Genomic DNA, 24,666 nt, shown 5'->3' on the forward strand with positions numbered 1-24,666 from the left:
ATACCAGTAACGGCCTACATTTGAATTACTATGGTAAACAGTTCTTGGCTGAAGAAATCTGCCGTCTTGTAAACAAGAGTGACAAGAAGCACAAAAAGATTGCAGGTCAGAGTACCTTGGATAAATGGATCACTAGGGAAGCCTCATCTCGCCCAACTAGAAGAAACATCAGGCAGCCTCCTCATCTGAATGATTTTTTACTGCCAAAAGCAGTAGCTACAAATTGCACAAACAAGAAACATTTAAACTGAAGGTATGTGGTACTGTAGATTTTCCCACAAATTCTGTAATAAAGATCTTTCACCAAAATGTTCAGTCCCTAAGCAATAAAGCAGAAGAACTAAATATTTTATTAATGCATGAACTAGAGGATATATCTGTAATGTGTCTTTCAGAACACTGGCTTGACGAGAACTTAATTAAATCTGTCTGCCTACACAATTTCACTCTGGCTGAGTACTATTGTAGACCTAGTGGTCACTATAGAGGTGTAGCCATATATGTAAAAGATAATATAGAGTTTACTAAAATAGATAATGCCACCTCCCTAAGTTGTGAAAAAGACTTTGAGATGACAGTGATAAAAATTACGAAATTAGGTTTGATAATAGCTACAGTGTACCGCTCTCCAACAGGAAAGTTTGAGGTATTTTTAGAAAAAATAGAAATTTTCTTAAATAAGCTGCATAAAACAAGGTGTGATGTTGTAGTATGTGGTGACTTTAACATAGATTTTCTTAGTAAATGTAAACAGAAAACCGCCCTTGGCAATCTCATTAAAACACATAACCTTACAGCCACAGTTAAAGTTGCAACGAGAATAACACCAACCAGTCAGACAGGTTTAGATCAAATCCTGATTGATAAAGAGAAATTGGAGTGGTCAGTAAAAGTGTTTAACACAGGATACAGTGACCACAAAGCTCAAATACTTACCACCACAAAGGAAGGAAGACCGGTTAAGAATAACTTACTAAAGGTCAAGAGAAGGATCTACAGGCAGCAAAGCATTGACCACTTTAACTCACTATTGCATACTGAAGACTGGTCTGATGTCTATGAAAAGTAAAATCTGAATTCGAAATTCAATATTTTTCTAGAAAAAATGGTAAAGCATTTTGATACAGCCTTCCCTCAAAAAATGGTAAATATAAGAGAGAAGACAAGAGGAAAGGGTTGGATTACTAAGGGAATCAGAACTTCTTGCCAGAAAAAAAGGGAGCTCCACATAATGTGCAAAGAAAATAATGCCACTGAGGAAATGCATACTCACTACAAAACATACACTAAAATCTTACAAAAGGTCATTAAACAGGCAAAAAGAATATACAATGATTACTACATAAATAATTCTACAAATAAAGTGAAAGCTATGTGGGACATCATTAAAAAAGAAACTGGCAAAAATAAGAGAACTGAGGAGAACATTGTCTTGATACACAACAATAAAAAGATTTTACAGCCTACAGAAACAGCAAACATATTCAACAAATACTTCACTGGGATAGCTGAAAATTTAATAAAAACTAATTTTAGTTCAACTCAGCATCAAGTGGTGAACAAGTGCAACAGTAATGAATTTTCAATGTTTATGGACCAAGTAAGCAGGGAGGAGACATTGAGGGCTGTCAGAGAACTAAAGACAACATACTCAGCAGGAATTGATGGTATACCGAACAGAATCCTAAAACTCTGTATACAAAATATAATTGACCCCCTTACTCACTAATGCAACTGTTCCCTAGAGTCAGGCATCTTTCCAGATCAACTAAAAACATCAAAAGTCATCCCTATTTTCAAAGCTGGTGACAAAGATGAAGTAATAAACTATTGTCCCATTACATTAACATCCTGTTTCTCAAAAGTAATAGAAAAAATTATGTGTAGTAAGTTGTTAAAGTTTATAAACATAAATAGTGTGCCATCTAATACTCAACATGGCTTTAGAAGCAAGAAATCAACGGAGACAGCAATCTATGAATGCATATCTACTGTATTAAAAACAATAGATGAAAAACAACAAACGACAGGTATATTTTTGAAACAATACTGGTAAAAGTAGCAAAAAATGAAGATATACAAGAAGAAGTAAACACAGTTACAAAACATCTAAGTAACTGGACAGCAGAAAATCAGTTGATAATAAACTACAACAAAACAGTAGCTTTAAATTTCCATAACCACCAAAACACCACATTGATATATCCAGAAATAAAAATCAATCAACACCCTATTGCAAATGATGAGGCTACAAAATTTCTCGGCATCTGGATGCAAAGAGACTTAAAATGGGACGAACACATAGAACAAATTAATGCCAAGCTGAGTACGGGCTGTTATTTTCTTAGGGTTCTCAAACAATGCATAAATGAACAGGCAATATTGTGTGCCTATTATGCATACTTCAATGCCCATCTCAAGTATGGACTCATATTCTGGGGAAATTCCCAAGCAGCTCAAGGGACTTTCAGAATACAAAAAAGAGCCATTAGGATTATGACAGGGAGTGGTGCTCGACAGTCCTGCAAACCAATATTTAAAGCACTGAATATACTGCCTCTACCGTGTATGTTTATTGTTGACACACTAATGTATGTAAAATAGTATATGATTGGAAATAATGATAATACTTTAAAAAACAAAGATATACATGATTATAATACTCGAATAAAATATAACTTGCATGTACCCCCAGCCAATACCAGTTTGTATCAGAAAGGTACATGCTATCTGGGTATTAAACTCTATAATAGACTATCAAATAGTATAAAATGCTTACAAAGTATTAGTGCTTTTGAAAGATCTGTCAGAGAATATCTACAGTACCACTGTTTCTACTCAGTAAAGGAATACTTGAACCAGAATAACTGTTAAGAACTAAAGCTTATGTAATTTTTAACATTGTATCATTGTAAGAACTACAACTATTGAAATTGGTAGCATGTTGAAAAATGATTATTTAAATATGTATCATTTTGCACTTAGTAATAAGTCCAATATAATCCTGTACACTGTACTACATATGATCAAAGGACTCAATAAATAAATAAATAAATAAATAAATACTTCCCAAATAGTGAAACTCATCTACTACTAACCTAATTCCCTCAGCATCATCTGATTTAATTCAACTACATTCCATTATCCTCATTTTGCTTTTGTTGATGTTCACCTTATATCCTCCTTTCAAGGCACTGCCATTCCATTCAACTGCTGTTTATGACAGAATTACAATGTCTTTGGCAAACCTCAAGGTTTTTATTTCTCCACCATGGATTTTAATCCCTACCCCAAATTTTTCTTTTGTTTCCTTTACTGCTTGCTCAATATATAGATTGAATAACATCAGGGATAGGCTACAAGCCTGGCTCATCCCCTTCCCAGTGCCACTGCTTCCCTTTCATGCCCCTCTTTTCTTATAATTGCAATCTGTTTTCTGTACAAATTGTAAATAGCCTTTCATTACCTGTATTTGACCCTTGTCACCTGCAGAGTTTGAAAAAGAGCATTCCAGTCAACATTGTCAAAAGCTTTTTCTTAGTCTACAAATGCTAGAAACGTAGGATTGCCTTTCCTTAAACTGTCTTCTAAGATAAGTCATTGGGTCAGTATTGCCTCACATGTTCCAACGTTTCTATGGAATGCAAATTTATCTTCCCTGCCTTCATCTGTAAAGAATTAATGTTAGTATTTTGCAGCCGTGACTTATTAAAGTGGTAGTTTGGTAATTTTCACACCTGTCAACACCTGCTTTCTTTGAGATTGGAATAATTATATTCTTCTTGAAGTCTGAGGGTATTTCACCTGTCTCATACATCTTCCTCATCAGATGGTATAGTCTTGTCATGGCTGGCTCTCCCAAGACTATCGGTAGTTCTAATGGAATGTTGTCTACCCTGAGGGCCTTGTTTTGACTAAGGTCTTTCAGTGCTTTGTCAGACTCTTCACACAGTATCATATCTCCCAGTTCATCTTCATCTATGTCCTCTTCCATCTCCATAATATTGCCCTCAAGAATGTCGGCCTTGTATAGACCCTGTATATACTTCTTCAACCTTTCTGCTTTCCCTTCTTTGCTTAGAACTGGTTTTCCATCTGAGCTCTTGATATTCATACAAGTGGTGAGCCGGTACAGCTCGCTATTTAATTTTTTGTTTTTGAAACCACCCGTCTTCTCAGTACTCACCACAATGTTATTATCAAGATCAGATTGGAGTCTCTAGTCATGGCATATCTTTGGCAAGTTGGCTTCCCACATGCTGCGAGGTGGACAGAAGGAGGAGGAAGGGGCTTGCTGTGAGTTAGCTCTTGACTGTGCGTGAGGAGTGACATTGGTATTGGAGAGCAGGGCCACTTGATTGGTGGGCCCCACAGAAGCAGTCGGTTGGGCACGGAACACCATGGGCTCGAAGATCGTAGTGTGGAGGGCCGGTGTTGACCCGATGGCGAACATCGTGTGGTCATTCAAGGGCTGAAAAGTGATTTCTTGGTTCTGGCCTTAGATTCTAATGAAGAATTACGGCAAGTTTGGTGTATGATGTGAACATAAGTACTCTAAAAAAGTGCATGTTGGTGGCATGTATATCAGACTTGTGAGTGGTGTAAGCTTTGCGTTGGTGCTGCAATCTCCAGTTAGAGCGCTGCTTGGGAGGAGAGCGTTGACATCGGTATTGTCATCTATTTAGCTGCTTTAAAGTAACTGACTGTTTTGGATCAAAGGTGGAACCAAGTTAAGGACTGAATCATTGCTTGTCTTATTAAGTAACCTAAGTCGGCCCCAGCATGTTAAACTCTGTTATCTATAGTTATAACGAGTAATTGGCACTCTGGTAGTGTCCAAGAGCGAACTTTGGAGGTACTGTTATGTGTATGTAGTAAGAGAAAGATTGACTGTGGAGCTTTTCGGTCGGACACTTCCAAATCATGTTAATTGCAGTTCGCTTCTTACGGTATTTTACAGTTGTACTTGTCGTGGTGAAAGCGCCAATAGTATTTTCATAATTCAGCTTGGGACGTCATTCTGTTCGTTTGGTGTGGCCCTCCCAAGAGTTTAAAGCCCCAAATATTTTCTTACTGCCTTTGTTGGGGTTGCCTTGCCACAGTTGTTGATTTGTCTCTTGTCCATCTCACCATTGCTGTTGGGTGCGGTGCGGTATAGTCGAAGTGTTCAGTAGTACTGCATGTACTCCCTCGCCTGTTTTAAGATTTGCGAGCCGCATCCATATCGATGTATAATCCCAGTATGCGATTTGTGTAAGTTGGTTGTGCCCTGTTAACATTTTGTGCATCGTAGAGAATCTTTCCCATGCCACATGTGATCCTGAAGGAGCGCACGGTGCACAACTGCACATGACCATGACGAAATTAAAATATATGTATTGTATATATTTTTTTAACAGATGTAATCACTGAGATTAAGAGTTGATTTGTGTGTTTTTTTGACTTATTTTGAAAGGAAAAGATTACATACCTGGTTAATTATAACATATATGCTTAATTGTCATAGTTCGTTGGGTGTAGTATGCATCACGTGTAGGGAAGTTTATGGTGTAAAGTGTTTAAAAGAAAGGAAAATATTTTGTGATATGGTGTGCAATGTAGAGGCTACAGGGTTTGAGTGTACGTTGATAGTAATCAGATTTTATTGCAGTTAAGTTGTTTTAATTAAAAATTTTATTATCAATATTTTATTGCCTTTAGAGATCACAGGTATTATCTATCAAAATATTGGTATTGCCATGTGGCATAAGAATCTTTTATTTAACCATGCATTATGCAATTTGCATTTTTTTCCTTTGCTTAAAAATGGATTTTGAGTTTTAAGCATTGTGCATTGATTCTGAGAGCTGTTCTTTGATCTGTTAAAATAGTACTTCAGGAACTTTCATTAACAAACTATATTGAGGATCTTGTTGTTCAAGATAACAAATGTTCCCTTACTATTTTAAAATCAAGTTAATAAAGTTGTAAAATTTTAAAGATTAAAAAAATGGCTTTTATTAGAGAAATGGTGCCTGGCTGTACCCCCCACAACTTCCATGTATTCAAAGTATTGACCTTCAGGCATTGTCTGATGTTTTCCCCAGTATCTATCCCAGCTAACGCCTGTGTGCCCATGTCAAACAGATCTCTTTTCTCCAAAGGTCTATTTAATTTTCCTGTAGGCAGAATCTATCTTACCCCTAGTGATATATGCCTCTACATCCTTACAGTGGTCCTCTAGCCATCCCTGCTTAGCCAGTTTGCACTTCCTGTCAATCTCATTTTTGACGTGTTTGTATTCCATCTTGCATGCTTCATTTACTGCATTTTTATATTTTCTCCTTTCATCAGTTAAATTCCTTTCTTCTCATACCCAAGGATTTCTCAAAGCAACCCATTCTTCTTCTACTGTATTTCTTTCCCCCATCCTTGTGAATTGTTCCCTAATGCTCTCTCTAAAACTCTCTACAACCTGTGGTTCTTTCAGTTTATCAAGGTCCCATCTTCTTAAATCTCTGCCTTTTTGCAGTTTTAATCTACAGTTCATAACCAATAGGTTGTGGTCGGAGTCCACATCTGCCCCTGGAAATGTCTTACAATTTAAAAGCTGGTTTCTAAATCTCTGTCTTACCGTTTTATGATCTGTCTGAAACCTTCCAGTGTCTCCAGGCCTCTTCCATGTATACAACCTTCTTTCATGATTGTCAAACCAAGTGTTAGCTCTGATTAAGTTATGCGCTGTAAAAAATTCTACCAGGCTGCTTCCTCTTTCATTCCTTATCCCGCATTCCATATTCACCTACTATTTTTCCTTCTCTTCCTTTTCCTACTATCGAATTTCAGTCACCCATGACTATTAAATTTTCATCACCCTTCACTATCTGAATAATTTCTTTTATCTCGTCATACGTTTCTTCAATCTCTTTGTCACTTACAGAACTAGTTGGCATATATACTTGTACTACTGTGGTAGGCATGGGCTTTGTGTCTATCTTCGCTACAATAATGCATTCACTATGCTGTTCGGAGTAGCTTACCCACACTCCTGTTTTTCTTTATTCATTATTAAACCTACTCCTACATTACCGGTACCGCAGTCCACATGTAAATTATTATTGCAATACTGCAAATTTCAGGAAACTCATTGTTAGAGACGACAGTCCTTAACACTTGTAGACTCAAATTTATTACAGTAATGCCATTTATAAAATGTTCAAACTTTTGCTAGCACATGATAACTAATACCACTAACTATGCCATGTAAATTATTCCATTCTTCTACCTCAAATTTTTTTGCTAATAAGAGATTTCGTAAGAATATCCGGACTCCAAAAATTATATGATAATTAGAAATATTCTTAATCCCTAAAAGGTTTTCAAACTATCCAGTGATGGTCGTTCACTGGACAATAAGTTTTCCATATACTGAGTACAGAACTAACTAGGTATAAAGTTGTAGTAAACAGTGTCAAGCACTCTATGGGAGTCTCACTATCAACAGTGATCACTTGTATAGCAATCACGTTGCCACATGGGTCTGTGTGCATTTTGAAAGTCACCTATTACCTTTGTTGTCTAACACACAGTGTCATTAAAAATCTTAGTTTTTCATGAGCAGGTAGTTGTACGCACGATTGAACTTATAATGATAAGAGGAAATGTTTTGTTCTGGATATCTATTCAAATGCAGCACCTATAGGCAATGCTAACTAAGCATACCTTTCATGCCTGACCAAGACTGCCATTGATCGTCATTACTAAATAAGGACAAATACACTCCTGGAAATTGAAATAAGAACACCGTGAATTCATTGTCCCAGGAAGGGGAAACTTTATTGACACATTCCTGGGGTCAGATACATCACATGATCACACTGACAGAACCACAGGCACATAGACACAGGCAACAGAGCATGCACAATGTCGGCACTAGTACAGTGTATATCCACCTTTCGCAGCAATGCAGGCTGCTATTCTCCCATGGAGACGATCGTAGAGATGCTGGATGTAGTCCTGTGGAACGGCTTGCCATGCCATTTCCACCTGGCGCCTCAGTTGGACCAGCGTTCGTGCTGGACGTGCAGACCGCGTGAGACGACGCTTCATCCAGTCCCAAACATGCTCAATGGGGGACAGATCCGGAGATCTTGCTGGCCAGGGTAGTTGACTTACACCTTCTAGAGCACGTTGGGTGGCACGGGATACATGCGGACGTGCATTGTCCTGTTGGAACAGCAAGTTCCCTTGCTGGTCTAGGAATGGTAGAACGATGGGTTCGATGACGGTTTGGATGTACCGTGCACTATTCAGTGTCCCCTCGACGATCACCAGTGGTGTACGACCAGTGTAGGAGATCGCTCCCCACACCATGATGCCAGGTGTTGGCCCTGTGTGCCTCGGTCGTATGCAGTCCTGATTGTGGCGCTCACCTGCACGGCGCCAAACACGCATACGACCTTCATTGGCACCAACGCAGAAGCGACTCTCATCGCTGAAGACGACACGTCTCCATTCGTCCCTCCATTCACGCCTGTCGCGACACCACTGGAGGCGGGCTACACGATGTTGGGGCGTGAGCGGAAGACGGCCTAACGGTGTGCGGGACCGTAGCCCAGCTTCATGGAGACGGTTGCGAATGGTCCTCGCCCGTACCCCAGGAGCAACAGTGTCCCTAATTTGCTGGGAAGTGACGGTGCGGTCCCCTACGGCACTGCGTAGGATCCTACGGTCTTGGCGTGCATCCGTGCGTCGCTGCGGTCCGGTCCCAGGTCGACGGGCACGTGCACCTTCCGCCGACCACTGGCGACAACATCGATGTACTGTGGAGACCTCACGCCCCACGTGTTGAGCAATTCGGCAGTACGTCCACCCGGCCTCCCGCATGCCCACTATACGCCCTCGCTCAAAGTCCGTCAACTGCACATACGGTTCACGTCCACGCTGTCGCGGCATGCTACCAGTGTTAAAGACTGCGATGGAGCTCCGTATGTCACGGCAAACTGGCTGACACTGACGGCGGCGGTGCACAAATGCTGCGCAGCTAGCGCCATTCGACGGCCAACACCGCGGTTCCTGGTGTGTCCACTGTGCCGTGCGTGTGATCATTGCTTGTACAGCCCTCTCGCAGTGTCCGAAGCAAGTATGGTGGGTCTGACACACCGGTGTCAATGTGTTCTTTTTTCCATTTCCAGGAGTGTAGATGTGATATACCTAACTTCTAGACAGTATCAGGAATTAAATCTGAATTTGATATTACACGACAGAAATTTTTGTACTGGACCACTACTCTCATCCAGCAATTATTTTCCCTGTTTAACTAACCATAAAAGATGTTAAATATTGTTTCATTAACAAATTTAAAATGATGGTACGTAAAATTGGGTTGGATGCAGATTTGAATCCAGCACCTTATCGGATTGTTAACCGAGCACAATCAGCTGTTAAATATGTAATTTTTTCAGCAGCACCAAGATGTTAAAATCTGAAATGACAAGACAAACGAATAACTTTATTTCAAAGGATTCGAACCCAGAACTTATTACTATTGTTTTCTAGCTATGAATGGATGTTATATATTTATTTCTTTCACTGGTAGTGTGATGTGTGCCTAATTGAACTATGAAGTCTATGCATAAGTAGGTAGTGGTTTTGTTTTGCATGTTAGTATTCCAGTTGCCATGGGGTTCTTTATCGATTGTTATTTTTTAGTGTAGTTCACTGTTGCTGTTTGAGTTTACATATTATCATCTTACCATTTGGAGATAGTGAGTGGAGCTGTGGACACTACAAAATGGAGTGCCAAGTGAAGAAACTGGAGCATTTATGACATATTCTTCTGTTTGCGTTCAGTAGTGAGGTGACTTGCAGTGGTGGCAGACAGAAACATTTGCGCCATGTATGAGGGTAATACTATTGGCCAGAGCATGCAAGAAAATTATATTCTCATTTTAAGGAGGTTCATTCGTTTTGACATTAGTGACTCTCCACATTCAGAAAGACTTTTTGGGGATTGATGAAGATTGTTTAAAAGTATTATTATACAGTGATTCATGTCAGTGTACTCAAGAACTGGCAAATGTGATGAACTGTGATCATTGCACCATCGTGCGACATTTGCATGCATAGGGGAAGGTTCAAAAATTGGATGTTGGGGGCTGCATGCTCTAAGCCAAAATCACAAAGATCAGCAGGTGGCTGCGTATGCATCTGTGTTTGCTCATCATCAATTCGCTCCTGGAAAATACCAACCATTCCATCCTCTATTATTACTGGTGATGAGAAATAGTGTATTCATGCTGACATAAGTAAAAGAAAGAAATGATTGAACTCAAACAAAGCAGCAACTCCATGTGCAAAGACCTACGAGCTTCCACAACAGATAATGTTATGCATCTGGTGGAACAGCAGTGGTGTGGTGTACTAAAAATCACTTCACTGCTGACATTAATTGTAAACAATTGAGACATCTTGCAGAAGCAATCCAAGAACAACAATCAGGAAGACTTTTGAAGTGCTGCTATTCCATTATAGCACCCACCCACATTCTGCTAGATTGACAAAAAACACTGTACAGGAGTTGGGTTGGGAAGTCATTTTGCACCCATCTCAGTCACCTAATCTTGCGCCCACAGATTTTAAACTTTTTCGCTGTTTATCAAACAACTTCCAGGAACTTCCTTTCTGGATGAAAATGCTCTCCAAACAAGGCTCGATTAGTTCTCTGCTTCAAAACCATATAATTTCTACTGTTGCAGAATTGAAAAGTTACCCCAGTGTTGGCAGACTGTTAGTAAATAGTGGAGGAGAATATATTATTGATGACTAGAGTCTCTGTTATGTCTTCATTAAACTTATAGAAAAATGCTACAGGCTTAATGCAATAACCCAATACAAATGATGTAATACAATTCAATGCTGACTGGAAATGGAATTCCTATAAATCATTGACTACACCCAGAGACATTAACTATCAAATTCTTTTTCACCCATAGCTAGGAGTAACATGTTTGAACTTAAATGATGTGATCAAATTCTTGTGTCTGACTGGGGGTCAAAACCAATACCTGTTGTAATGATGATGCATGAAGAGAAGCTAAAAATGAAATTTATTTTCCACTGTCATTTAGGTAAGCACACGCTAGAGCTTGCAAGGTCATGGTGAAAATTGTACTGACTAGGATTCAAATCCCAGTCCAGCACCAATAATATTTTCAACATCTCTGTTGTGGCAGTGCCACGACATTTAATAGTGCCGCCACGTCAGTACGCGCAAACGGCGATAGAGGCGCTCCGCAACTCGACTGAGCGCAGAAGTGTCACCTAGTTATGAACGGCGCCGGCTGCATGTCACGGCACGGCAGTCAAATGACCGATACGGAATTGGTAGCATGTAACCAGCTATTGTTTCTACGTTTGTATATCCACGCAATTTATTAGTGATTAAAGGTTATAACACTTTTTGGCGACGAGGTCGAATATTTTTGTTCCTGCGTTGTGGATTTGTGTGTTCGTGTCGGGGCAGACATGGAACAGCTTATGCAAACGCTCATTGAACAACAAACACAGCTGACAGCTGCTATTCAGGCGTTGTCGACGTCGCTTACTCATCGTCTGTCTTCCTCTTCTCCACCTCCGTTCCCTCCTTACGACGTGGCCGCTGTAGACTGGGAGGATTATGAGAAGCGTTTGCGGCAACACTTCTTGGCTTTCGGTGTTGTCGACGCTCCTATGTGTAAGTCGTTATTTCTATCTTGGATTTCCCCATGGATCTATCAGCTGCTATCTCAGTTAGCCCCGCTGCAGGAACCTACCTCTCTGTCCATCCAAGAAATGTGTGACTTATTGTCTAACTATTACCGAAAAAACACCCACGTCATTGCCGCCCGCGTGGCGTTCTACCGGTGTCGTAAACAGCCCCATCAATCTTACCGGGCTTGGGCGGCGGAACTACACAGTCTGAGTAGGAAATGTCAGCTTGTCACGGACACTCATCATGAGTCTTATGCTGATTCAATGGTTAGGGATGCTATTCTACGGCTTGCTCCTGATAAAGAAGTTCGGCAACGTGCCTTACAACTGCCAAACCCGTTGTTGTCGGAAGTTCTAAGCATCGCTCAATCTTTTGAAGTGTCTCACACTGCTGGTGCGCAAATAGACGCGTGGTGTGATGTAGGCGCTATACAGACCACTTTCAACATGGACAATTTGCCTGTTTCCCAGGGGACCGACGATGTGGCGGCAGTTCACTCGCGTCAACAACGTCGCATTGGGCCGCCACGCTCGCAGCGAAAACAGCAACCACAGAAGCAGGTTCGTTCCGCACTTCCTTCTGTCCACGTTGTTTCGTACAGCATGACAGGGCCGCGTGTCCAAAACGTTTGGCCATGTGTAATTCATGTAGGAAAACAGGCCACATTGCTTCTGTGTGTCAGTCCCCTAAAGTTCCTGTTGACGAGGATGAGGCATCGGACATGGATGTTAACTGTGTGCTTTCTCAAACAAATAAGTTGTTTGTTACTGTTCATGTTCTGGGTAAAGACATTCGCATGCAAGTGGACACTGGCTCTGCAGTAACTCTCATTAATTGTCGCACGTATTTGGAGTTGGGCTCTCCTCACTTGTCTCCAGTTACGCGAAATCTGAGAACTTATAATAAACAGAAAATTCCTATCGTTGGCCAGTTTGATGCTTCCACTGCCTACAAGTCTGTTGTTAGGCCCCTCACGTTTTATGCAGTGCATCATGCGGGCACTGAAAACCTGTACGGTTATGATGCTTTCCAGTTGTTCGGGCTCTCCATTGATGATGATGTGCACCTCATATATGAGGATATTCCGTATCAACAGCTGGATGGATTGTGTTCTGAATTCTTGTCCGTGTTCTCTGCTGGTCTGGGTCGTACCAAGGATTTTGAAGCCCACATTACTCTTAAACCTACAGCTCGCCCTAAGTTTTTCTGGGCACGTCCTATTCCGGTGGCGTTTCGTGCACCTGTCAAGGCTGAGATAGACAGGTTAATAGCTTCAGGGATTGTCCTTCCTGTTACCTCCAGCGAATGGGCATCGCTAATCATGGTGGTTTCTAAACCAAACGGGAGTCTGCGATTGTGTGGTGATTTTAAAGCCACTGTCAATGCTCAGCGCCTCATTGGCACTTATCCTCTTCCCCATCCTGAGGAGTTATTTACCAAGCTCGCTGGGGGCCAGTTCTTTTCCAAACTTGACTTATCAGAGGCGTACCATCAGTTGCCGTTGGATGCGTCTTCCAAGGCATTTCTCGTCATCAACACTCCTTGTGGGTTGTATCAGTACCAGCAGTTACCGTTTGGCATCGCTAGCGCGCCGGCCATTTTTCAGCGGTTTTTGGAACAGCTCACGGCTTCCCGTTCCCGGCTGCATAAACTATCTGGATGACATTGTTGTCTCGGGGACCTCCACTGAGGAGCACCTTCGCAATTTGCGTTCACTGTTTCAGGTTCTGCATTCGGCTGGGTTGAAGTGCAATCTGGACAAGTCACAGTTCTTCCAACCCTCCATTGTGTATCTTGGTTTCCACTTGCCCGTGAGGGTATACGTCCTCTACGTCAGCATGTTGCGGCCATTACCGCTCTACCCCGGCCGTCTACGGTAAAAGAAATTCAGGCGTTTCTAGGCAAGATTGCTTATTATCACAAATTCATTCGATCCGCGGTAGCGGTAGCTCATCCTCTGCATCAGCTGTTACGCAAAAACATTCCTTTCTGTTGGTTCGACAAGTGTGAGCAGGCTTTTGTCCACCTGAAGGCTCATTTGCAGTTGGCACCTTGTCTTGCCACATTCCGTCCGGGTCAGCACTTGGTTCTGGCGACTGACACGTCCCAGTATGGCCTAGGGGCTGTTCTCGCCCATCGGTATGAGGATGGGTCGGAACAACCCATTGCCTATGCTTCCAAGACCCTCAACGATGCGCAACGGCATTATTCTCAAATCGAAAAGGAGGCGCTCGCTATCATTTATGCTCTAAAAAAGTTCAGCGTTTTTTTGTATGGTTCTAAGTTTCACCTCATCACCGACCACAAGCCGCTGGTCTCTCTGTTCAGCCCATCGGCGTCGCTTCCGGATAAGGCAGCTCACCGCCTGCAACATTGGGCCTTATACTTGTCTCGTTTTCACTATGAGATTCACTATCACCCCACGGCCCAGCACGCCAACGCTGACGCGTTGTTGCGTTTGCCGATGGGCCCCGACCCGGTTTTCGATCGAGATGGACTACTCTGTTTCCACATTGATGAGGTAGAATGTCGTGCGGTCGAGGGTTTTCCGCTTACAGGTTCGCAGGTCACGTCGGCTACTGCGCGGGACCTGGTCCTGCGTCAGGTGATCGGTTTTATTCAACGGGGTTGGCCGGACAGGACCAAGGGCCGGGCATCGGATCCCCTTCGCAACTACCATGCCTTGCGCCTTCGTCTGTCTGTTCATGATGGTGTTGTTCTTCTGGCCACGGATGGCGCATCTCCACGGGTCGTGGTGCCAGCCTCTCTTCGCAAAGATGTTCTCAAACTGTTGCATGAAGGCCATTGGGGGATTTCTCGGACTAAGTCCCTGGCCCGCAGGCACGTTTATTGGGCCGGTATTGATTCGGACATCGCCCACATGGTCGCTGCGTGTGTTCAGTGTGCTCAACAACTGGCCGCACCCCATACAATGCCCTCTCCGTGGCCTGACCCGGCGCAGCCATGGGAACGGGTGCACGCTGACTTTGCCAGCCCCTTCCTCGGCACTTATTGGCTGCTGTTGATTGATGCCTTCTCGAAGTTTCCATTTGTTGTTCGATGTCCGTCGCCCACCACTGCGGTGACGACGCTGGCTTTGTCCAAAATCTTTGCGCTAGAAGGTCTTCCATCCACAATCGTCACGGACAATGGCCCTCAGTTCTCTTCGCAGGCCTTCCGTGATTTTTGTACTGGACACGGGATTCATCATGTTACAGCACCGCCCTTCCATCCGCAATCGAATGGGGAGGTCGAGCGCCTTGTCCACACTTTCAAAAGCCAGATGAAAAAATTCCTTAGTGATTTTTCCACAGATGACGCTCTGTTGCATTTTCTGAGTTCTTATCACTTCACGCCTCTGGGTGATCGCAGCCCTGCTGAACTCTTGCATGGCCGCCAACCGCGCACTCTACTGCACCTGCTTCACCCTGTCAGGCCTTGTACTGTGTCCCCACATGCGGGAAAATACTCGGTGGGCGCCGACGTATGGGCACGAGGGTATGGATCTCGCCCTAAATGGATTCCAGGGGTGGTCAAGGCTCTTCGCGACCGCCGGCTTTGTGAAATACGTACGGACAACGGCATGGTTGTTCGCCATTACGACCAGATGCGCCCACGAGTGGTGGCCACGCCGGTGCCACCGCCCCTTCCTTCGCCCCACCAGCCCGAGAAGCCAGTCCTGTCGCTGCTGCCGATCTCCCACGTGTTGCTGCTGCCGACATCACTACCGCTTCCGAGTACGCCAGAACCGGCCCCAGTTGCGACGCCGCCTTCTCTGGGACCAATCTCGCTGGAGCACACCCCCAGGTCCACGACCCCTATGGATGCTGCTCCGGAGTTTTCACCCATCATCTCGTCCAGGAGGCACATTCCACGCACGGGCTTCCGTCCTGGACATTTTCGACTGTACTCTCGTGTTTCTCCGCGGGATCTTCTCAGGGCCTCCCAAGAGGCCATGGATGTCTCCGCGCTGTCCGTGTCTCCCAGGAAGTGAGTGTTTTTTTTTTTTTCAAGGGGGGGAAAAGTGTTGTGACAGTGCCACGACATTTAACAGTGCCACCACGTCAGTACGCGCAAATGGCGATAGAGGCGCTCCGTAACTCGGCTGACCGCGGGAGCGCCACCTAGCTACGAACGGCACCGGCCGCATGTCACGGCACGGCAGTCGAATGACCGATACGGAATTGGTAGCATGTAACCAGCTATTGTTTCTACGTTTGTATATCCACGCAATTTATTAGTGATTAAAGGTTATAACAATCTCAAATATAAATAAAAGATGGGATAATTACCTTGTGACATTACATAGAAATTGGTTTAGTGTCAAAAATAAAATTACTAGTGGAAGAAGGCTTACTGATGAGAGTTTGTACATGATGCGACTTCAGCTTCAGCCTTGTTTGTGGCCTAACTTAATATCTAGTCAGTAGCAAAGAGGCTTTGTGTTTAATGTGAATTTGAAACCAAGGTGTAATCATACTTTCTTCATTTTGTGCAGATTAAAAATGGATAACTGAAGTGAGAGTTGAACCCAGACCTTACACCAACTTATATCATTTCATTAGATCACCTGACTCCACCTGTGGCATGACGTAGTCATAACAGTTGTTTGCCACATTGAATGAGAATTCTGACTTCCTGGAATGTATTAGAGCCTGTTAGATACATTCATTTTCTTGTTCAAGCAACTGGAAATTCATGAGCAGCCTTGGGTACACAATATTTCATTTTATTTTATAATCAATGAAATAAAATCACATAGCGGGCATCTGCACAAACTGGCAAAACTGTAGAATATGGCAGTCTACAGGTAGCATTGCCTCCCATTCGAGTTACTTTTCTGCACTATGTTCATGGTAAATGTCATGCACTGCAAAAGAAAACTTAAGAGTTAGTGAACGGATATATTCAATAATCTTTTTAAACTACAAGTAATCTGTCTGCTAACAGTACCAGTCTGTTGTGAAGTAAAAGATAATATTTTATAATGTGCCAGTAATAAAAAAGTCTTGTAAAAATATTTCCATGGAACAGCCATTGGTTGCCTGTCCTGAACAAAATAATATGTTCTCAACCAGTATACGACAATCTGATGACAGGCGGTTTCAGCCAGGTGATTGTAAGACATCTCCCCTTGAGCCTGTGATCTACAGCAAATATTTTTGAACTTGTATTGATGAGCATAAGGTTATTTGATATTGTGGTTTGATTTTCGGCACGAAGTACCTTCAATAAGCTGAATGTATACCATGCAGCAACAACAATGTATGAGAAATGCTAAGTATGTAATCGAACATCATAAGCAAAATTTACCTGAAAAAAGTAGGTTTGATAACATAAGTTCATGGCAAGTTTGTTTAGCATGTTGGTATGCAAATTGTTGTAAGTTTGTTTATCAATCATCATTTGTTATTTAAGGTTCTTTAACATTACATTTCTCAAGGTTAAAGGTAATAGTGATTAAGGTCTGAAACTGGATCATGGAAGGGAGACAGTTTGTTCTCTTTGGATTCAATATAGGGCTGCAAGCAGTGGTGAAAGCTCCAACACCTGTGCTGTGTATAGTGTGAGCCCTGTCGAAGAAATCGGGTCAGAGAATAATTTTCTCACTTCATGTAGAATTGACTAGACACAATTTCTTCACCATATTGAGGAAACCCATTGGGTTTTGATGAAGGACATTGTTATGAAAGAATCTCAGAACACAGCTTTATAATGAAAGGAAATCATGGCAAACCTAAATTTAGGATAGTACAAAAATCCTCTTTATTTGGTTACTTATAACAACAGTCGACTTACACTAGAAATTTATTTATTTACATGTTTTGGTCACAGCCTGTCATTGGATCAGATATAAGGTATCATGCCACATTATTTCCATACGTTGGTTTGGCTACTGCCAAAACAGATAAAAAAACTATTTATGAAGTCCTCTTGTATGATGATTTGATGATGGCCTATACCCACAACATGTAAACAAATTGTTAACAATAAGTAGATTTATTATTAGCTACCAAGTAATGTAGCAAAAAAGACATGTTCAGTATTAATTACTTTAAGATGAGACTGTTATGTGTGGAATAGAGGAGTATTGATGCTCTTCACACACTGTTAAGCAAGTTTTGAGTTAAAATCTGACTGACTACCGATTTTAATGAACCTTGATACCTTAGACACAATACAGCAATGGCAACTGGATAGTCTCCCCTCATTCCAGCGTCTTCTGTCCATATATACCTTTGCTTCATATCCCCAGATGCTGTTGCGTATGGTGTGTGCACACACCACACAATGCAACTGCTTTTTATGGTTAAGTTGTCATTTAGTGCGCCAGCCAGTGTGGCCGAGCGGTTCTAGGTGCTTCAGTCTGGAACCGCACAACTGCTATGGTCACAGGTTTGAATCCTGCCTTGGGCATGGATGTGCGTGATGGCCTTAGGTTAGTTAGGTTTAAGTAGTTCTGAGTTCTAGGGGATTGATGACCTCAGATGTTAAGTCCCATAGTGCTCAGAGCCATTTGAAACATTTCATTGAGTGCTTCATCAGAATTGGCACAAATTTGTTTTCTTATTCACACTTAATGTAGCAGTCTGTTGTAACATTTCCTCTTCAGTAATATTCTGATAATACAGAGACTAAAACAAAACTAAAATAAAGACAACTATGATAAAGAGGGCTATCCAGTTTAACCACAGCTCTTAATTTACAATTTTCCAGTTGGCTTACATACATTTGCTTATTCCTGTCTTACGTCAAGCATCAGTCAATTTAGCAGTTGTTTCCACTGCATCTTAGATGTGCAAAATTTACTCCTGGGTTGCTAGCACACTCAAATACATTGGCTGTGGACAGGTATTGTTCCTGCTGCGAGGGTGATTTGGTCTAGGCAGTGTTGTGGAGTAGGTATTGTTCCTGCTGCGAGGGTGATTTGGTCTAGGCAGTGTTGTGGAGTACATCTGGCAACCCTGTGATAGTCGAGTTACTTACTGGTGTGAGAGAATGTTGTCCTGCCAAATTTATATTTATCAGCTGTATATTTTCACTCCAGGAAAGTTATTTCATGGGGAAACAACTAGTTTCATCTTTTACACTGAGAATTATCTGTCCTGTTCGTCACTAGGACAGTGAGGGGGAGCACTGTATGCCACAGTGCAGTGCTATGTCTGTGGAAATTTCATTGACAGTAAAGCCAAAGCTGTGGTAGCTCTAGGTTCAAATCTCACAGAAGACAAGCTTTTCCCTTCTTCTGTGACAGGGCTACAAGTAGCTAGATCAAAAATCATCAGGGAAATTTTACAAAAAAATTTCCATTGTAAGACTCCTCATTACATTCAGTAACCAGTAGATCATAATGTAAGAAACACAGTATTGCAGAATTACCAATTTGTATTGAATTCAGTCCTCTGCTCCTATCAACATAACCTTTAGCTTCTTGTGAGTACACAGTTTGTTGGTAAAATCATAGCACTGAATGATTTGTTCCATTATTAAGTTTACATATTTCTCTTTACCAAAGTTCTTATCCATTTTCTTTCTCTGGTTTGTTATGTGGTTTTCTGTCTGGCTTCTTCTCTTTTGTAGATTGCCAGTAATTTCTGATTTCGCTTGATCAACTTGAGAGGACTGTACAGATTTAGTTGGACAGTGGGGCTGCCACTTAGTGGCAAAAAGATGGAAAGACCAGATGTATCTGAAACAGGCTGAACAAGGCCTACTGCATGACAGAAGGAGAATAAGAATTGATTAATTGTGTTTCTTTGTGTGTCTGCTCCCACTGCCACATTTTTCATATGTATGTGGTAGTCCTGTTATGGTGTTAGAGTATGACACAGGGCTGCACAGAACGTTTTGAAGTCAAAAGAGCATAATGTATTACTGATGATAATTTGGACATCCTCATGTTACAAACACTTTATAAGTAATTGAGACAGGGTTTCATCATAAGGTCATAATAACAAGTAGTGATTTAGTTTATTAGTATAGTGCATATTTATATTGGCTTTCTGTTAGTTTATTTAACAAGACATATAAATGAGAGAAATATTAATCATCAACATTACATTCTCACTTTATCTGAAACAGCCTGACAGTGATCATGCAATTTTGTAAGACACAAAGAAATTAAAGATACACAAAGGAAAAGACATTAGCTGTCAGTGGGCATTGATTTATAGCAGAGGGACAAGTTGAAAATTTGTGCAAGACGAGGATTTGAACCTGGGTCTCCTGCTTACTAGGCAAATGTGTTGATCAGAATGCCATCTGGACACAGTGGTCACTGCAACTGTATGTACTACCCTAGCACTCCTTTCGTCAACCCAAATTCTCAACTTACACCACACACTACTGATGTAGTATCACAGCTCACTAGCCTCATTACATGTGGCATTTTTTCATTTCCTGTAGAGCTTGAGCATCTGCACTGAAGGGATCACTGGCTGTCATTTCCTTAATTGTATGGATGTGGCGTCTGTTTTTTGGACATGTCCGAAAGAACTGATACCACATTTATATCAATTCTTTGATGACACACTTGTAGAAACCACCTGGTTTGGAGTTACTGTGTCATTAAGCCAACTTTGAAAGTCCCCCACCCCCTCCCAAAAGAAGTGTTTTTGATGTTGTTCAGCCAGGAAGGAAAAGTGCAAATATTTGAAGGTGCAAGATTAGAAGACTGGGTGGTGATGGATGACTGCTCCAACCTCTTTCTGCCACCTGATGCACATTATTACATTTTGTTAACTCACTGCAATTTTAAGACAATTTCTTGTGACATGCTAAATACAATTTCCTTCCCCATCCTTCCTAATATGAGCTAAAGCTTCATTTTTTATGATCTCATCACATATTGGACATTTATCCCTAATTTACTTCCTTCTTTATCCAAAATTGCCCATTGAAAGTGTCAAATGAAAATTTAAAAGTTATCATGTTTGGAAATTATCCATTTCATTATAGGGATCATGGTGGTAAACTGTAACAGTGTCCTTCATCCAAACCTGTTGGGTTTCCTGATTGTGCCAAATGAATCGTGTCTAATTGAGCCTACATTATTTCTGGCCTGATTTCTTTCATAGCAGTCACCTTGTGCACAGTGCAAGTGTTGAAGCTTTCACCATTGCTTTTAGCTCTATATTAATTCCAAAGAGAATAAAATGTTTGTGTTATGCTCCATTTTCTAACATTAGTCACTATTACCCTGTGATTTACCCAACAGAGATTTTTGTCCATGTGGAGACCAAGAAATTTAATATTTCAGTTTCTGCTGATGTAATACCACAAATATTGTTTATTTCAACCTCATGAGATCAAGTTGTTTTAAAAGTTAGTAGTTGGGATTTACTGATGTTGGTATTTTGACCCTGGTGTAGAAAACATATGGTTACTTCCGTCACACCCTTAGACTTTTAGATGCAGCTTAATGTAATATCTCAGTTCCTTTTCATAAAATGAGAGGAGGATGTCATCAGCATAGGTTACTAGATGTGAGCTGAAGGTTGTGTCATGTCTTCGCCAAGAAGTGATTCCTGTGGTGCCCCTCGGACTACTGTATCTCTACAAGACATGAAATCTGTTACTTTATCATACATTTTACATGAAAGTTTAGTACACTGTTCATGATCTGTCAAGTAAGTGATGAGTAATTGCATAGATGAGACCTTCATGTTGTAAGCTTTCAATTTCTTAATGAGCAACCCATTGTTGGCTGAATTGAAGGCTTCGGAAAGATTTAAGAATATGCCTGCTGCCTTCATACCTTCGTCTAGAGGATATACACTTAATGGAGAAATTCAGCAACTGCAATAGTAGTGCACCAGTCTTTCCTAAAGCCATGCCGTGTGTCTGTTAACATTTTGTTCTTTGTAAAATAAGCAGAGTGCTCAGAACAGACAACCATTTCAAAACTTACTAAAGGTAGGGATCAGTGATGTTGTAAGTAGTTTGATACTTCTTTTCAATTCCTCTTCTTATACACTGGTTTAACAAGGCTTATTTTTAAACCACTGGATAAGTGCTTTCTTTAATATGACAGTTTATGAGGTACTTTAGTGGTTTAACTCTTTCTTTTGTGCATTTTTTGAACTATTACATTCAACACACTGTCCCATCCAGCTGAGTATTTGCTCGTTAATGTTAGGATTATCTTGCTTATATCATTTTCTTTAACCTCGTGAAATTGAAATCTCATTGCTTGAGGGGTGTGATTCAGTATCTCTCAGTACATTTCTAAAATGTGTGTTGGATTTCCTGTTGGTGATATGAAATGTTTACTAAAAAGTTTACATAATGCTTTTGGTTCTTTTATAATAAGAGGGTGGTTTGAAAAGTTCTCGGAATCACCATGAGAGGTCAGTGCTAGCACAACAAGTTGTTCGTGTGATATTCATTGGACTGTTGCCTGTAAACACGTGCCACATCAGTGCTCTTGGAAGAGAGCTGTAGCGGTGACGTGGCTCTGTTGTTGTTCCCACTTAGTGATTTGCAAAGATGGAAAAAATTGAGATTTGAGCAGTGATTAAGAACTTCCTAAAGAAAGATATGAAAGCAAAGGATGTTCATGTTGATTTACATGAATACACTGGGGAACTCTGCTCTTTCACATTCAACTGTTGCCAAGTGGACAAATGAATTTAAATTTAGTCAGGAGAGCTTAGATGACGATTCGCACAGAGGTCAGCCAATATGTGTCACTACTCCAGAAATCATTACAAAAGTGCACAAAATGGTCCTGGAGGATCACTGATTGAAAGTGTGTGAAATTGCTCATGCTTGTCAGATGTCACCTGAAAGGGTATATCACATTTTAACTGAAGAATTAGAAATGGAAAAGTTATCTGCAAGATAGGTGTCGCAGCTCTTGACGCTGGATCATAAAACATGTGCCGGCGCCATGGCAAAATTACACAAACTAAGGAATGAATTGTTGCCACACCCATCTTATTCACCTGATATGGCTCTGTCAGACTTCCTTCTCTTCCCAAAACTGAAAATTTTTCTTGGAGAATGAAGATTCACTTCAAACGAAGAATTGATATCAGGAGTTGACAACTATTTTGCAGGTCTGGAGGAAACTCATTTTTGAGGTGGGATCAAGGCACTGAAACATCATGCATTTATCTACAAAGAGATTACGTCGAAAAATAAAAAAAGTTTCAATGATGTAAGTACTTTTTTTCTATTCTGTTCTGGGAGCTTCTCAAACCTCCCTCGTATTACCATCCTGTATTATGCATAAGGGCTTGCTGTCCCTAGTTGTAGAAGGCTTTTTGATACTTGTTGATCAGTTTCAAGGATGCCTGCCTTACATTTGTAGATTGTGGGATTTCATTGCTGTGGACTTGTTTTTTATAGAAGGCAACAGTTCCTGTAGAAACTTCCCCATTCTACACTTTTGGCTGTTTGTGCAGATGACTGTTATGTGATTTTATTTCAGTGATTACAAAAAAGTTGAATGAGCATGTTGAGCAGCCAAGGCAGCTAGTGAATGTGAATTCCATTGAACAAGGAAATGAACGTATCTAACAGGCTGTAATCCATTCCAGGAAGGAGGACTTCTTGTCAAGTGTGACACACCCCTGAAAAAATTATGACCTCGCTTCATGTGGAGTTTGGTGGATTGATGTTAGATTGGTATGCCTAATGCCTGAGTTCGATTCCCACTGCAGGTGCTTGTTTTAATGGGCACAAATAAATCGTAATCACCTCTGGTGACACCAAATGAATGTAGGGATGCACCATAGTTCAAAATTTACATTATACATATGTCACTTCACTTCCGACTGAATAGAGGTTTGATCGAGCCATGACAGAGGCGGAGATAGCAGCATGTTGAAACTCTGTCACCAGCAAGCTTTCTTTCACTAGTAATTTTATTTTCATAAATGAACCAGTAACCATGTAATGTCACAGCGGACTTACTCAGTCTTTGATTTGAATTTGAGATGAAAATATTGGTGTTAGACTTGGATTCAAACTCCCTTTTCACAGGATTTGATCCCTTTGTCATGATATAGTTCCATCAGTTTATTTTTTGCTCAATATTCCACACTCCTCAACATCTCCACATAAGGCATCCATCTACATTCGAATCCCAATTGCTATAAAAATTTCCATAGAGTCTTTTCAAGCTCTAGTATGTGGTTACCTAACTGTTGGTGGTAAATAATTTTGGTTTATAACACCTCTTTGTGTGTTGTCAGCAGTAACAGTAGGTGTTAGTTTTGACTCTGTTACACAGAAATTTTCATCACATAATGCAGATTCAAACATGCAATTCCTAGCTTCAGTTAAAAAGGACTTCTATAGTCAGTGTTTCTTTGTCTTTAGTCACTGATGTGTGAGGGTTCCACTCCCAGTCAGCACTGAACTGTTTGTCACATCATTTCTAGTTCAAACAGCCATACATCTCCCTGCTGGTAAAAGAAATCAATATTTAATGTACATTTATGGCTAGAAAACAATGGTCATAGGTGCCGGATTTGAATTGTGTGAAGAAAAACTTACTTCATTTATCTTGTTATTTCAGATTTAAACATCTTGCTACTGCTGAAAAAAATTGACGTTTAACATCTTTTGTGGTTAGTTAACAGGGACAACAGCTGCTGGACAGGAGTATAGTCTAGAACAAAACATTTTTTGTGTATAATATAAAGCTCAGATTTAATAACTCACATTGACTAAAACAGGATTAGAGTGTCATTACTAGTGATAAGCTATTGATGATGCATTTTCCATAGAGCATTTGATACTGTTAATTACATCTTTTGTGGGGTCTTGCCCACGTGTTGCTAATAGGGTGCCTACGGGATGCAGCATTCTCAGAATACTATACAATAATTCAAACAAATAACATTAGCAGTTTTTTTATTTCTAGAAAACAAATTGACCATACCTAACTTTGGAGATTTACAAGTATTAGTCACAAACAAGGGCAA

At 41.0% G+C, this 24,666-nt stretch overlaps 1 protein-coding gene across 1 annotated transcript; it reads left to right on the forward strand.

The window, feature by feature from the left end:
- The first annotated feature begins 1,105 nt into the window (after positions 1-1,105).
- On the forward strand, positions 1,106-17,707 carry LOC124803333. The gene is made up of 4 exons (XM_047264517.1): positions 1,106-1,667; positions 1,746-2,030; positions 17,150-17,181; positions 17,567-17,707. Exons 1-4 carry the CDS (start codon positions 1,106-1,108, stop codon positions 17,705-17,707), a joined length of 1,020 nt encoding a protein of 339 aa, XP_047120473.1.
- The last annotated feature ends 6,959 nt before the right edge of the window (positions 17,708-24,666 follow it).

The sequence above is a fragment of the Schistocerca piceifrons genome, chromosome 6 (genome assembly GCF_021461385.2).
Source record: "Schistocerca piceifrons isolate TAMUIC-IGC-003096 chromosome 6, iqSchPice1.1, whole genome shotgun sequence".
Lineage (NCBI taxonomy): Eukaryota > Metazoa > Arthropoda > Insecta > Orthoptera > Acrididae > Schistocerca > Schistocerca piceifrons.

What these genes read in the sequence shown, in the direction of transcription:
- LOC124803333 (XM_047264517.1), top strand. Translation starts at nt 1,106, where the DNA reads ATGGTAAAGCATTTTGATACAGCCTTCCCTCAAAAAATGGTAAATATA. An exon ending in ATACTCAGCAGGAATTGATG is followed by an intron (nt 1,668 to 1,745) that starts GTATACCGAACA and finishes ACTGTTCCCTAG; the next exon opens with AGTCAGGCATCTTTCCAGAT. An exon ending in TACATTTCTCAAGGTTAAAG is followed by an intron (nt 17,182 to 17,566) that starts GTAATAGTGATT and finishes TTTTGGTCACAG; the next exon opens with CCTGTCATTGGATCAGATAT.